This window comes from Pavona decussata, unplaced genomic scaffold (genome assembly GCF_977016875.1).
Source record: "Pavona decussata unplaced genomic scaffold, jaPavDecu1.1 SCAFFOLD_166, whole genome shotgun sequence".
NCBI lineage: Eukaryota > Metazoa > Cnidaria > Anthozoa > Scleractinia > Agariciidae > Pavona > Pavona decussata.
The window spans coordinates 113,493-130,000 of NW_028145577.1; the positions used below are offsets into that span (position 1 = coordinate 113,493).

At 36.4% G+C, this 16,508-nt stretch overlaps 1 protein-coding gene across 5 annotated transcripts in view; it reads left to right on the forward strand.

The window, feature by feature from the left end:
* Positions 1 to 10,091: 10,091 nt before the first annotated feature.
* Positions 10,092 to 16,508, forward strand: part of LOC146464249 (uncharacterized) — a 102,164-nt gene continuing 95,747 nt past the window's right edge. For 4 of the 5 annotated variants that reach the window (XM_085129969.1, XM_085129963.1, XM_085129962.1 and 1 more), the window contains exons 1-2: positions 10,092 to 10,217; positions 11,930 to 11,991. In XM_085129969.1, the coding sequence (XP_084986095.1) occupies positions 10,196 to 10,217; positions 11,930 to 11,991 (84 nt within the window). In that variant the 5' untranslated portion in view covers positions 10,092 to 10,195. Of the gene's footprint in view, positions 10,218 to 11,929; positions 11,992 to 12,782; positions 12,845 to 13,108; positions 13,173 to 14,805; positions 14,850 to 15,001; positions 15,051 to 16,508 lie in introns of all 5 variants that reach the window. The other variant, XM_085129966.1, reaches the window with a different exon arrangement.

Below are 16,508 nucleotides of genomic sequence, written 5' to 3' on the forward strand. Positions count from 1 at the left end.
ATGTCCTATCTCCCATGAGTCTCCTGCAGCTCAGTAGTAGAGAATCAAAGCTAGTAATTGACTTCTGTTAGGAGAACTCAGATTTTCTTTTTCTAAGTAAGCCTGTGTCACTGAGTGAAAAAAGTCTTTATCATTTTTTCACTAGGCTTTAAACAAGGTGTAAGCTCATTTTCACCCCTGTGAGGTATGTGGCCTGGAAATAATAGGCCTTATTGATGAAATGCTCACCCTTTTTCTGAGCCATACAAGGCAAAAGATAACAGTCTGAAGCATGAAACATGACTGTAGGGCAGGCGATAAGCTCACTTGTCATGCTTTGTTTGGGTAAGAAAAAAGGGCTTGTGAAGCACAATGTCTCTTATTTGCAGGGCACTTACATCATCAGTTCAGAAATTGAGTAATTTATAATATTTGTTATAATATTATTGGCATAAGGTAGGCCAGACAAACACCTTTAATAAGCTTGGCAGTCATTTTACATTTGAGCACTCATACTGGAACTGGAACTAAAAACAAATTTTACTCTTCAAAAGCTTAAAGACTGTGTAATAACCTTCTCCTTCATTTGTTTATGAGAGCACCCCCCACCCCCCTCCACCTAACCCAGGGTCTAAAACCGGCATGGATATGTGGTCCAAAAATTTCCAGATAGCAGAGTTTCCCTATTTTATGACCAAGCAGATGTCGGTAATTAGTACAACACATGATAAGTAGTGTCTTAAATGATTATCACTACATCTGTGTATATAACATTATGACTTCTGATCCTTTTAAAAGTTTACGCTCTACTTTATTTTTATTTTAATTTTTTCAGGTATTGGGACTTAAGCATTTGATGCTTGACTGGGGCTATATGAAGATGCTCCAACACAGGAAGCCCAGGGATTCATTTAGCAGGTGAAAAACTCTTTTAAGCTTCTCACAAGCTTATATTCAATCTACCAAGCACAGTTGCTGAGAAATACGTATTCTTTTAAAGATCAATTTGTATTCAAGAAGTTCCTCAAGTGTGGTGATGGTGTTTTTGAAATATTTAGGCAGAGCTTTGGTGAGAAAATAAAAAATGAGGGAACTTAAAGCTATGGGAAAAAAGGGAAAAATTTATGCAACAGTTCTCAAGGTGTGAATATGAGGGAACAGAATGTGGGTGAATATCCTCCTTCACCCTTGTTTCATGTATCAAATGGGGTGTATTAAATATGTCAGATTCTGGAGTTTTCCCTAAATTTCATGGTTCATACAGTGTACGTCTCCTCCAGAAGGTCATTGGAAAGTCTGAGAGGGTGGGGGAGAGTTCCTCTAAAAGGCATTTGACATTTACGAAGGCAAGTTGGAGGATTCAGAAGATTCTGCTTTGGGTGGGGGTAGGGAGGGGGGGTGGTCCAAATAAAAAAAACCTTCCATGGGAGAGGTATGGGTGATATTTTTTCTGGAACAATCCATTGGTTGAGAAAGAAAACTTAATTATTTGTAAAATGGCAGACTTCTGTTGCATCACGAATAGTGACATCAGCTTGCTTGTGGTCAATTGTGATTGGCTCATACATGTAACACAACATAGCATTCTTGTTGTAAGATGTTTTATTGGAGTAGTTGGTAACTCTATACAGTAGTTAATTGAAGGACTGGTTATGAAACCTTGGCATGAAAGCAATGGTGCTATCTATTAAGATATAATGAACTACAACTGTACCTTAAAACCATTTTTGACAGCCACATCAGCCAGTACCCATTTATACACCTCGGTGAGAAAGAAAAAATAACACAACATGACAAAATGTTGTGATGAGCCTTGAACCACTGGAGCCCTCTGATGCTCTGATTGAAATTCCAACATACTCACGACTGTAAGCATAACAGCATCTTCATGTAGCACACTCCATAATAGCTCAGTTACATACAGGGGCTTATTGAATTTGAAACCCTGTGAAATTACTAAGGACTTGGCGCCTTCCCTTCCCAAGGCTCTCATGAACTGAAAATATTAAACTAAACCAAAACAAACAAAAAATGAAATCGTTGGAAGATCACTTACGATCGTTCTTCAATTTCTTCATTACACATGCAAGCTATACAGTGAAGAGACCAACAGCAACACATTCCATAGTTCTTCATTCAATGAAACCTTTCAAAAAATGTTCCTATTGTTTGTCTGATAACGCCTTTTAACAATTCTTTTTCTGAGCCAGTAGTTTAAGGTTGTACTGCTCATGAGATTCAGCAACTGTTATGTTCATGGTTTACTTTTACTTAACTTTTGGTTTCAACAAAATATGAAAAGGATGTCCTTTACAACACTTGTTAAAAACTTGCATCTCAAAACAAGAAAAAGATAACTTAAATATCAGGTTCAGAACTCAGTCTCAATTTTTTTTTAATCCTTTAAGTTTTTCTTTGTTTTATTGTTTTTAGCTTTGTGTACATACACTAAGTTGCATGACGTTCAATGGGTTGGACACCCCTTGTCGCTGCAGTACCCTTACAAAGCTCCTGGACCGCTTTGGTAAACTCTTGCATTCTTATGGTATATATCAAGGGATTGATGGTAGAATTGGCATAATTTATCAACTTTAACGTTTCGGTTATTTGAAAATTTGCTGCATTAGACATTTGACTGAACTTGTCATATTCAATTGCCATAGAAATAGATACGGGCAAAATGGTTAGGATAGAGACGACGGTGACCATGCTTAAGGTTACTGACAATTTCCTTTCTGAGGCAACTGCACTAGAATGCTGCGGAGGAGGGTTACTTTTGAATTTTATGATAATAATAACATACGAAACAGTTATGATAAGGACAGTAAGAAAAGTACAACATGCAAATGAATACACAGTTAACACTAAATCAAGCTCTTCAAGAACAGACATCGTGAATGCCAGAAGCAAAGTTATCATCCAGCTGCCAATAATAACCTTGAAGTAAAGCCATTTCTCAATTAAACAGTGCCTAAACGAGAAAAGTGTGGCGTGTAACCGCTCTAAGGAAATTAACGACAGGTAAGGGGAAACACGAGGCTCGAGGTTAAAATGATGGATTCTTGCCATCTCCAAACCATTTCCAAGGTCCAAATCTTGTCCGAATATTTCCACTGGTCCTGACACTGTTCCCACCAGTAAATCAGCCACAGTCAGGTTTATTATCAGATACGTAGTGCCAATTCTACCGTCAATCCCTTGATATATGCCATAAGAATGTAAGAGTTTACGAAAGCGGTCAAGGAGCTTTGTAAGGGTACTGCAGCGACAAGGGCTGTCCAACCCATTGAACGTCATGCAACGTAGTGTATGTACACAAAGCTAAAAACAATAAAACAAAGAAAAACTTTATGGATTAAAAAAAAATTGAGACTGAGTTCAACCTGATATTTAAGTTATCTTTTTCTTGTTTTGAGATGCAAGTTTTTAACAAGTGTTGTAAAGGACATCCTTTTCATATTTTGTTGAAACCAAAAGTTAAGTCAATGTAAACCTTGAACATAACAGTTGCTGAATCTCATGAGCAGTACAACCCTAAACTACTGGCTCAGAAAAAGAATTGTTAAAAGGCGTTATTAGACAAACAATAGGAACAGTTTTTGAAAGATTTCGTTGAATAAAGAACTATTGATTGTGTTGCTGTTGGTTATTCACTGTATAGCTTGCATGTGTAATGAAGAAATTGAAGAACGATCGTAAGTGATCTTCCAACGATTTCATTTTTTGTTTGTTTTGGTTTAGTTTAATATTTTCAGTTCATGAGAGCCTTGGGAAGGGAAGGCGCCAAGTCCTTAGTAATTTCACAGGGTTTAAAATTCAATAAGCCCCTGTGTGCAACTGAGCTATTATGGTGTGTGCTACATGAAGATGCTGTTATGTGCTTACAGTGGTGAGTATGTTGGAATTTCAATCAGAGCATCAGAGGGCTCCAGTGGTTCAAGGCTCATCACAACATTATGTCATGTTGTGTTATTTTTTCTTTATCACCGAAGTGTATAAATGGGTACTGGCTGATATGGCTGTCAGAAATGGTTTTAAGGTACAGTTGTAGTTCATTATATCTTAATAGAGGACAGGGAGAGAGGGAAGAGAAAAAGTCTCCCTGATAGATATCTCTAAGGAGTTACAATAGTTAATAAAAAGCAATGGTTCGAAACCTGACAAACGTCTTTGTCCTATGTTTTAGTTAGCATTTTTAGCCTTGACCGTGCACAAACCACAATAGATTTTAAAAGTGTTGGGGCAACTGAACCATAGAAACGTTCCTGTTAAAATATTCAGCTGTAGTGTGAACATTCAAACAAAGGATCGTGCACGGTCTCGGCCCTTCCAACATAAATCGCAGCACCATTACTTTCATGTCAAGGTTTCATAACCAGTCCTTCAATTAACTACTGTATAGAGTTACCAACTGCTCCAATGAAACATCTTACAACAAGAATGCTATGTTGTGTTACATGTATGAGCCAATCACAATTAACCACAAGCAAGCTGATGTCACTATTCGTGATGCAACAGAAGTCTGCCATTTTACGAATAAAGTTTTCTTTCTCAACCAATGGATTGTTCCAGAAAAAATATCACCCATACCTCTCCCATGGAAGGTTTTTGATTTGGACCACCCCCCCCCCCCCCCCCACCCCCACCCAAAGCAGAATCTTCTGAATCCTCCAACTTGCCTTCGTAAATGTCAAATGCCTTTCAGAGGAACTCTCCCCAACCCTCTCAGACTTTCCAATGACCGTCCGGAGGAAACGTACACTGTAATAATAATTATAATTATATTGAACCATGAAATTTAGGGAAAACTCCAGAATTTCGCATATTTAATACACCACATTTGATACAGAAGACATGAAATAAGGGTGGAGGAGGATTTTCACTCACATTCTGTTCCCTCATATTCACACTTTGAGAACTGTTGCATAAATTATTCCCTTTTTTCCCATATCTTCAAGTTCCTTCATTTTTTATTTTCTCAACAAAGCTCTGCCTTAATATTTCAAAAACACCATCACCACACTTGAGGAACTTCTTGAACATAAATTTATCTTTAAAAGAATACGTATTTCCCAGCAACTGTGCTTGGTAAATTGAATATAGGCTTGTGAGAAGCTTAAAAGAGTTTTTCACCTGCTAAATGAATCCCTGGGCTTCCTGTGTTGGAGCATCTTCATACAGCCCCAGTCAAGCATCAAATGCTTAAGTCCCAATACCTGAAAAAATTAAAATAAAAATAAAGTAGTGCTTAAACTTTTAAAAGGATCAGCAGTCATAATGTTATATACACAGATGCAGTGATAATCATTTAAGACACTACTTATCATGTGTTGTACTAATTACCGACATCTGCTTGGTCATAAAATAAGGAAACTCTGCTATCTGGAAATTTTTGGACCACATATCCATGCCAGTTTTAGACCCTGGGTTAGGTGGAGGGGATGGGGGTTGCACTCATAAACAAATGAAGGAGAAGCTTATTACACAGTCAAGCTTTTGTAGAGTGAAATTTACTTTTAGCTCCAGTACGAGTGCTCAAATTGACAAATCAAATGCGGTGGTTTGGCGTTGTCTGTACTCTTATTGACAACAATATTCGTCATCACAATGGTAAAAATGTTGTGCGCCAAGTGAGTCCACAACAAATTTTGACCACTGTGATGACAAATATTGGCACAGCCGAGTGTGTCCACAACAAATATTGACCACTGTGATGACAAATACCATTGTCGATAAGAGTACAGACAACGCTAAACCACATTCGATTTGTTTTTTAACAACAATATCAACGTCAAAGAAAATTTTTATAATAACTGTCAAAATTTTGGTGCACTGATTGACGCAAGCAACGATGTCTAGACTCTTATCGACAACAGAAAATTAGCCAATCAGATTGCGAGACTAGAAACAATTGTGGTAAAATGTAAAATGACTGCCAAGCTTATTTAAGGTGTTTGTCTAGCTTACCTTATGCCAATAATATTATAACAAATATTATAAATTACTTAATTTCTGAACTGATTATGTAAGTGTCCTAAAAATAAGAGGCATTTTGCTTCACAAGCCCTTTTTTCTTAGCCAAACAGAGCATGACAAGTGAGCTTATCGTCTGTTCCACACTCCCACAGTCATGTTTCATGCTTTACACTGTTATCTTGTGCCTCGTATCGCTCAGAAAAAGGGTGAGCATTGATCAATAACGCCTATTATTTTCAGGCCACATACCTCACAGGGGTGAAAATGAGCTTACACCTTGTTTAAAGCCTAGTGAAAAAATGAAAAAGGCTTTTTTCAGTCAGTGACACAGGCTTACTTAGAAAAAGAAAATCTGAGTTCTCCTAACAGCAGTCAATTACTAGCTTTGATTCTCTACTACTGAGCTGCAGGAGACTCACGGGAGATAGGACATTAAACTAGAATAATCTGACAATCACCCTACATACTGGTAAGATTTGATTCTCAATGAGTGGTATATGTGAAAGAGATGTGATGTCATGTTTTTAAAGTCTAGTGAATAAATGACACCTGATGTATTTTATTAATTTCAGTGACAAGGACATACCAGCAAAAGAAAACATAAATTTACATATTCTCTGAAGCAGTACATTTAATAATTTATTGTTTAAAATTATTAAATGAAATGGGCACAAAACTTATAGTAATTTATTTACTTTCTGTGGATCCTTTGCTCTGTTCCCCTTCAAAGGCAGGCATGTGATGTCATTGTTTACATTTTACTTCATTAGTATATTATATGAAACAGTATGTTATAATAAATGGACACAATAAACTAAAATGACCTGTGACAAATAGTAACCAGGGTGAATATCTGTGAGAAATATTTTATAATAAATCCACTTTGAAAACTTGGCTGGGTGGAATGAGCTGCCAGAAGCCATATATTCTTTTTAACATCTTGATACTTTTAAAGTTCATTTCTCACATTTTTTAGTGGGTTTTAAGTTTGACTAGCTCTTTCAATTTATCTAGAGTGCATTAGTTTGCGTATGCTAATGTATGCTAATGAGGGTGAAAGTCGTGTATCAATGAAGATTCTCCTGATAACGGTTATGCCATTAAAGTTGTCAATTGTTTCCTCCACTATTTTTTTTTTTTATTATTAGCTTTCAATAGCTTGTCTGCTACAATCCATACAAAAGAGCCAGACACTTGAATCTTGGCCATTAAGCTGATCCCGGGTGATAACAATTAATTTAATTGACAGACAACCTGCTTCCAAAACAATATAGCACTCTTCTAAACAAATATTAATTCTAACACTTTCAAAAAAATTTTGATTTTGAACATTTAGCATTCTTGTCAACAACCTTTAAAAAGGCGTTTTAGTTCTTAATTTATGCTATTGAATTCACTACGTGTATATTTTAATTTCATCAAAGGTAGCAGACAGGATGCTTATAATCTTTTAGAAATCATTTTAAACAGCAAACACCACTCTATATTTGTTAATGAGTAATTAATGCATTATTAGTTGATCGGAACTACATGTAATTTATGCATTTAATTACACGATAAGAACAGTAGCCTGTGTAGCAGTCATTTCCGTTTGATGCATAAGCTAGGGCAATGCCGTCGCGCATATTTCGTACTTAAAGGAAATGGAAACGACTGCTATGCGCCATGCTATAGGAACAGCATCTAAATCAGCTCCCTCTGCAGTGTCACATTATGCAGCAGACCCTGTCAAAATTGACAAAGTTTGCAGTGCCAAACTGATTCAGACGCCCCTCTTTTGCTGCACTTAATTTATCAATTGGGTTCGGCACATGAGTGGAGCAGAATCTGGAACAGGGCTGAATCACTAGTATTGCAACATGGGCTCTCCCAAAGCCCTGACTGCATGCCAGAGATACTGGTCCACCAAAAATGCCTAGACATTAATAACATTAAGAGAGAGTTAATTAATACTCACACTTGGAAAGCTTCTGGGAAAAGGTTTCTTCGTTTTTACGGTCATCAACCCAAAAGCAAGTCAAAATAATGTCTCCAACGCCCCAAGGTACTGTACTTAATCCCACTCCAAGAAACACTTTCTCAAAATCATATAATTCGCCTGTATAATTATATGGATCAACAACATCTGCAATCGCGACACCATTTTCCAGATTTTCATATCTTTTTTGAAGATTGGGCCACGTTTCGCGAATCACCGATCGGTCAGTTTGTACAGTTTAGAAAATCCTTTGGTTTTGTTCTCCATTTCGCTCTGGGGATCTCTGAGGATATATTATGTTCGAAAGGTAGCATGGCTGCTTTCTACTGTTGCAGAGCCGGCCAGCGTTTCGCGGTCTTCCAACCGCGCATTCACCTCTGTTTTCTGTTTTCCCAGAAAGCAGTTTAAAGTTGAATTGAAGATGTCGTGACCTCCAAAGAAATACATTTTGGTCTCAGGAAGGCACCATCTTGAATGCAGATAAGGTACTGGTGCGAGTAACCTCGTCCTAAAAACGACGTTGTTCTTTGCTGGAAATGTTAGAATGGAATGGTGGAATGTAAGCAACAAAAATAGAGACTTGTTTAGAAGAACTTGACACTTCATCATTATTTCAAGAAGAAAAAGTTCCTAGGAGGAAAAAGCAATTCTCTTTATTCCCCCAAACCAACTGAGCTACAGGCCATTATATGATCATGATACGTGATGTGATTACTTATAAGTAAAGGTTTGGTTATACATAGACAAGTAAAGATAAACGATAAAAAGGAACAACGTTTCGGGGTCGTCATGACGCCATTATCAAGTTCGAAGTGATAGAAATAATTGAAGTCAATGTCAGAAATTCAAGCTAAAATATTTACGTGACATTGTATATTCAGACATTATGTTAATTTTTTGGTGAACTATTTCTGACATTGACTTCAATTATTTCTATCACTTCGAACTTGATAATGGCGTCATGACGACCCCAAAACGTTGTTCCTTTTTATCGTTTATCTTTACTTGTCGATATGATTACTATCCCAGGTTAAAGTTTTACTACCCATATTGCTAAGCACTGGTTGAAACCGTTTTACTGTGGTACCTTGAGACACCATCGGCTATAAGACTGAAAACACACCTACACGAAGTATTGAAAATGAGCACGCTGAATTCTTGGTTCTTTAAGGATGCGACGCAAATGGTTTTTGTTTAAAGTCGGCAACAACAACAACAACAACAACAAAAAAACGAAACAAAAACAAAAAGGTTGTGTACTCTTATCTTTCCTTTTCTCTCTCGTTTTTTTTTTCTCCTTTCTTCTCTTCATCGCGTTTTTCTGCACCTTCTCGTGCAACAAAAAGAGATGAAGTTTTCATCGACCGCCTTTTCAATACGGTCGGGTTGAGATGTATATTAAAATAATAATGATAGAGTCCAAATCCGCCGTCAAATGAAAACGAATTTCTTTCACCCGGAACTAGTCATGTCTCTGTTCTCGCCGTTTTTACCCCGCATGCGTTGCGTAATAAACGCTTGTAGAAAAGAAACTCTCCGTAACGGGTCTTCATTTTGTGTGCTCTCTTAAAAAGGCAAGATGTGGGCGCTATGCTTTTAAACTCTTGGTCACATGACCAAGCAATCCTCACTTGACCGGACCATTTTGAAATACTTTATTTACAAAACAAATAAGTTGAAATGACGGGAAAAACCATAACATTGCTGCACTCTGCACTAAACTCTGCACTTGATACATACATATCCTTTATTTAAACAGGATAGGGTTTAAAGCTCAGAGCTTGTGGGGTCGTGTGAAAATAATTACAATATGAAACCATATTAAAATAGAGATAACATTACTTACAGAACACAAAATAATTGACGACAGCAATCTGATTAAAACATAAAATGTATGATATAACAGAGCTTAAACAAACTTTGTTTAGTTTGCAATGCAATTTTCCCAGAGCTTATGCTGAATGTTGGCGCGAACATTATGAATCATTTCATATATGAATCATTTCATATAATTTACATCATTAATTATACAGTTATTTTTAGCGAAGAGAAATAGGCTTCTTATGTTCTGTTTCTTCAATCAAATTGCTGCTGACCAAAAAGAACGCTATTTCGCACTAGCAAACAGACTTAGCGCGCATTTATAATTATGCTACGTCATAAAGGTCAATTAACTCGAAGATTTTGGGACACGTTGGTAAAAGTGAATCAGTTATTTTCAACGAGATATTTAAAAGAAGCGATAAGTGAGAAGCTAAGAAAATGGCCTCAGGCCGTCCATCAGGTTAGTAAGCACACCTTACATAGTCACATCTTAAAGGTTTTTCAATTCTCACCTTGATTTGCCGATTTTTCTTGATCGCTCGGTTCCAAAATTTCATTCGGATCCTGTCGGAATAAAAATCCGCCATGCACTTTTCGCTGCAATGTTCGCCCACCTACAGTTGCCGAACATAACATTTCCGAAGCCTTTGATCCTAGGGCGTTAACTGAGAATTTTAAAATATAGTAGGGACGCAATGTGTTCAGGAATTATTTTGTGATAAACACAGTAAAACCACACCACTGCAAAAATTTGTCAGTTTTTGACTTTAATTCAATACATTATATAACTTCCACACTTTTTAAATAAATACGGATGTAAGAACTTTAAATGACATATATTTTATGGAGTGGAACACATTTATGGAAAGGTGCAAACAGTGTTTAGTTGTATTTAATTGTTTATTTTTTACGCCTGCTATGGTTACGCTAGATGTTAAAAAATCCTTTTATTACGTCATTCCAAGAATGCTTGGAGCTTTAGAAGAGTCGCGCGCATCGAATTCCAAATGTCATTTAGATTGACGTCATAACAGAGATTTACTCGGAGTTTTCAGAAAATGTTGATGAAAGTAACGGAGTGAATGAAAACAGTAATCTCGTACCCAGATGTTTGTCTTCAGAGAAAACATTTGGTAAAATCGATCATGTTCTCCAATCTGACTGGTCAATGAAAATGGCTGAGTGTAAGTCGCGTCTTGTCGCGTCAGTTATTTTCTCGCCACTTTCCAAATCTTTCAGCTTTGCACGCGCGGAGATGCAAGCCTTACAAAGAATCTATCTTGGCACTTCAGTCCTTCTGTGGAAGTGGTTTTTGTATCGATTTAACTTTAATGTTTCATTAAACTGCAACAGATTCTTATAAACTAACATATTTTTTACAGTGTTCTCTTAAATTGTTGTGAAATTTTTGTTTGGTAATCTGACGCGTGCAACTAAGTTGTACGCGTGGTTTAGCGCGCGAACATTGTGTACCATTGTCAACAAAAAGTTAGCGGTGCTTTCTGGTAACCCCCAAACTTTTAAGTTAAATAATAAATATAAAGTCATTTCAATGGTTATTTCGAAAACTTTGAGTAAATCTTCCTAAGTCGGTAATATGAGAAGATCTACTCGGAGTTTTCGAACTCAACAAAGTTAAAAGCGCCAAATCTTACTTAGGAGAAAAAAAATTATCAATCAATAAAAAGCCACAAAATAGCTTCTTAATGCTTTTCATTTTTACAGACTCGCTTACTTTTCCAATTCCCGTTGACAATTCAGCTTGTCATCGACACTGAGTTGGTCCGTGAGTTCTTGATTCCTTGTTTCTGAGAAGAATGTTTTTCAAATGTCTCTCATAACAACTGATGGCAGCTTGTCGAGCAAAAAAGTACGACGTTTTACTTAATCTTGATAATTTGTCAACATTTTAGTTTTCAAAATTAATAAAAATCGATTTATAGTGACACAAATTGTGCACAAAACTTGTGGAGATGGGGGGGAGGGGGGGGGGGGGAAAGTGAGAAAAGCATGCCAGTATTGGCATTTTGGGGGAAATTCCAGAAAAGATGTAATATCTGGCCGACCGATATTAACTGGCTTAAATAGCTTTGGTTTGCTAAGTATCAGGAAAAAAAATTGGAAGAGTCCATTTGGTGACTCTTAAAGCAATAAAATCTGCTTTTATTTTAGATCGAAGAAATAATTTCTTCGAGATGGAGAAAAAGTTGAATCACCAGGAGCGTGAAAATGAGGTAAGTACATTACGATATATTAAATGGAAAAATAAGAAATGCAGACAAAAATTCTTTTCCACTTCCATGAAACTTTCTTTGAAACGAAGAAGAATTTAAATTGTCATCAGCAATTGAAATAAAGTAATACACTGTGATGTATTAAAAGGAAAAATGAGAGATGCGGACAAAAGTTCTTCATCAATTCGAAGAAAAATTCCTCAAAGTGAAAAAAAAAATGCACTTACCTTATTTTCTTGCTTTTTGGCGATTTTTAAATTGTCATCAGTTACAAAATGAAATAAGTATATTTTGATATTCAAGAGAGATCTAACTAGTAAGAGCAATGCCTGTGATCCTGAGGGAAATTCTATTTGAAATGTTTGAAGGAGAATTGAATTTTTATAAGAAAATATGACTGAACCGCTCTAAGAGAGGCGGATATTTCACGACAAAATTTGAGAGCGATCTGCTAAAAGAGATTCTAACGATACTGAAATGATAAAAACTTAATATCAAGACATGCTCATGATTCTTTGTAAAATTTAGGAGACTAACTACTGAGTTGCAAGTCCAGATTTCCATATTTTCATGGGATTTATTAAAAAAATATTTCGAAACAGATAATTATTACAGCGGAAGCTAACATAGAACACGCAGACAAAAAGTATCCTTTGTTATTCATGAAATCGCCGATAGAATTGTTATTCATTCATTCATTCATTCATTCAGTCAGTCAGTCAGTCAGTCATTTATTCGTTCGTTCGTTCGTTCATTCATTCTTTTTTCTTCTTTCTTCCTTTTTGTTTTAGAGGTTAAAAGAGAAACTAAAGTCTAGAGAAGATTACTTGAAAGTGGTAACCAGTGCAACGGAGTAAGCGGTTGTTGTTTTAAACAGTTATTTTAATTAAAATATTTTACAATTGGATTTTTATACATATCCATCGGACAGACCACATACAGCCAACGGAAATAAAGCCTCTTTTCTTTCACTAAGCGTCTGTATTGTTAAAATCTCTTCAAAGAGGCGATAGCAGAAATAAAATTATTTTCTTCCTACGAGTTCTTCCTAACTAGAAGAACAGAATAGGAAAGTAAGTGCCATTAAATTTCCTTATTACTTTTAAATTCGTTGCAGTATGCAGTTCAAGCGGTTGACTGCAGCCAAGAAAAAGATTCAGGTTGCAAAAGAGAAGGCCCAGGTTTGTAATTTAGAGAAATAAGTAGCTTGATTTTTCCTCTTAAAAAAATATACAAACAATGGGGGCTGGTAGAATAGTTTGAACTGGGTAAAATGGGGAAAATGATGAAATTAGGAGTTGGCAAATGGGTGAAAAAGCAAACTGGAGAGGGAACGTTAAAAACAAGAAAAGTAGGGGTAATTAAGGGACAAAGGTGGGTACAGGGAGGAGAGGAAGAACGGAGGGATAAACAAAGGAACAGGGAAAGGGGGTACGATGATCTATGTGTTATTGTTTCTACGTACTGTCACATGCTGTCAAATACCTTTCCATCGGTGCCTTTAGTTCCTATGGTAGGAACTGAAAGGGCAAATGGAAAGGTAAATGGGAGATTGGCGAAATTATAAAATTCATGAGTTCGAACAATAACATCAACTTTAATAGCATCTTCGATAATACGTCAGCGAAGACTGGAAACCAGGCTTAGTGATTAATCTGCGCCACGACAAAGTGGAATCTGTCCTTAAAAAGGTGGTCTTAAACTCTTTTTTCTTGGTGTAAACGCTTTGTTTAAAACCACACCTGTTGCTTTGCCGCAAAGGGAAACAGGAGATGAATCATGACTTTACAACTAAGATATTCTCTCACTGTCCAATCTAAAATCACCAGCCTAGTGATTTTAGGTGTATAGAATCGAAGAGGCAGAAGAGTCTTGACCGTTCGGTGACTTTTTTGCCGTCGCGCAGAATCGAAACCTGGACGAAGACATGAACTTAAATTAAATAAGTATCATATGTGGCCTAATTGGCCACGAAATTTTCAAGGTAAACAATCCTAGATTGCATAGTGTCCACAGTCGGGTACCGTTAATGCTGAGATGGGCTCTCAGTGTCCGCGTGAGGCATGGGTTATTCCTTGACGTCACCAAAAAAGATCTGACTCAGCAGATCGTTACTGATGCGTATTATTGCCTACGGAACATGAAAATGTATGCATTGCAAAAGTTCAAACAATAATTCATTCGTATGGACGGACCTGTCCTTAGATTCACAGTGTCCTCTTAGCTTTTTTAAAGAAACAACCGGCTTCGACACCACCCTCCCACAGTAAGATTGAACTGTCCCCACACTATCCTGTAAAAGTTCTGAATTGTCACTGTGGATAGTGTTGGGAACAGGGGGATAAAACATTTAAACGAATAATAAGGGCAACAGTGGGATATTATGTTCACAGGGAAAAAAGGTACATAGGGTAGGGCCTATTAAATAGAGAGAATAGTAAGTGACGGGAGTCATGTGAGCAGGAGGACGAGATTATGGGACAGAAACAAAGAAGGGAATCAGGAGATCTAGATTAGAAATCATATGAAAAGAACAAATGGAAATTACGGTTGAGAACAAAAAGAAAATAGACAATGAGACAAGGGTTCTTTGATACCGAAGTATAAACGGACTCAGGAGACTAGGAATAAGAACAGGGTTAAAATTGGCGTAGAGGAGGGGGGTATTGGGGTGGGATGGTAAACACTGTATGTGAGTTGATGAAGGATAAAATTAGCAAGGAAAGGAAATGTGAACCTTTCCGGAATGTACTCCCAACATTTTTAGTTCAGGGCTCTTGTTTATCACTGCATCTATCTATCATCTGTCAACAGGGTGATTTAAAAATGCTAAGAGAAAGAAACATCGACTTCCACGGGTGAGTATTCACTGAAACAATATAACAAAACAAAATAAATGCGACCTGATAACTTAGAGAGAGATAACAGGAGGAAATTAGCTATGGTGTGTTACTTTTATTTGAAAAAAAAAATGTAAAGTGTTATTTTATTACTTTGTGTTTCTTTCTAGGACACTTCAGGAGCTGAAAGGCGAAGGAAACAATATTGATCAAGAAGAGGTAATTTTCCTAAATGTTAACAACAGAACTGAAGCCCCTCTTTTGCCTTTCTAACGAGCAAACTCTCGATTAATTTAAAACGATACAAAAGTATTCCTCTCTTTATCACGACCATCACCATTACAGACAAAGTCAACAATGTCATCGTCGTCATCGTCATATTAATCATGATTACCAAATTTATACCAAAAAGGTTTTGAAATTGTTTTGAAAATGTAAATATATGAAACATATATTTGAACTGCGGATGAAAGATCAAACAAAAAAAAGATCCTCTCAGTTAGTAAGGAACTTAAGCAGTTGCGGAAAGAAAGCATGAAAAAAAAAAAATCAGTCTTTAACGGGATTCGAGCCCATGCACTACACCGGCATTGCAGAGACCATGGGTTTGAATCCCGTTAAAGCATGAATTTTTTTCAGGCTCTTTTTTCGCAACTGCTTAAGTTGCATAGTAACTGGGAGGACCTTTCTTCTATAAGAACTTGCTCCATCACTGATAAGTCCTAGTTAGGTCAGAATGACAATGAACTAAATAAAGCATATATAGCTTTTTATGTCATTGTCTTCCTGCAATAAAGAAGGAGTTTGAGAAAGATAACGGGAAGACATCAGTTATGGTTGTATATTTTTCAATGAAAATGTAAAAGTGCAATTGTATCGCATTGAGCATCTTTAAAGGAAAGCTCAAGGGCTGATCACTTGATCACAAAGTCATCGCTGTCATGTCATCATCATCATGATCATCATCATCATCATCATCATCAACATCATCATGATCATCATCATCATCATCATCATCAACATCATCATCATCTTCATCATCATCATCATCACCATTATCCTCATCTTCATCATCATTATCATATTATTATGTCATATAAAAAAAAATAGTAACAACTTTCATTTACCCTCGGCAGTTTTTATGGCACAAGTGCTAGTGGGGCCCGAGCATTGAATTTCACAAAGAAATAATTTAAATTGAAAATAATATGGTTAATACTAATAACCTCTTCTTTATTTCAGAAAGAGAATGAAGTAAAAAGGTATGCACCTTTATTTTTTCCTGTTAGCTCTGATGTTTAGATTATATTAAGTATAGCAACACTGAAAAAGAACTTCATATTAAACTCAACTCTATGTTAATTATTTTATTTTATGGCATTATAATTCAGAACCATAAGCTCTCTCGTTACTTGTTTATTTCTTTGTGTTACACGTTCACTCAGTGTACCTTTCAGAATGATCGCAGCAAAAATAGAACGAATTTTCCAAACCTCTCGAAATGTTTATTTTTACATGTCAGTTTAATATTTTTTTTAAAAAAGCACCTTCTTAAAGTATGCACTTCTGTTTATCCGCAGGGATATTGAGAATTTGGTCCGAAAAATAGAAGAAAAGAAGCAAGAGGTACCTGATGATGTCATTTACGCTAAACTGTGCTGTTATATTTTCTTAGTT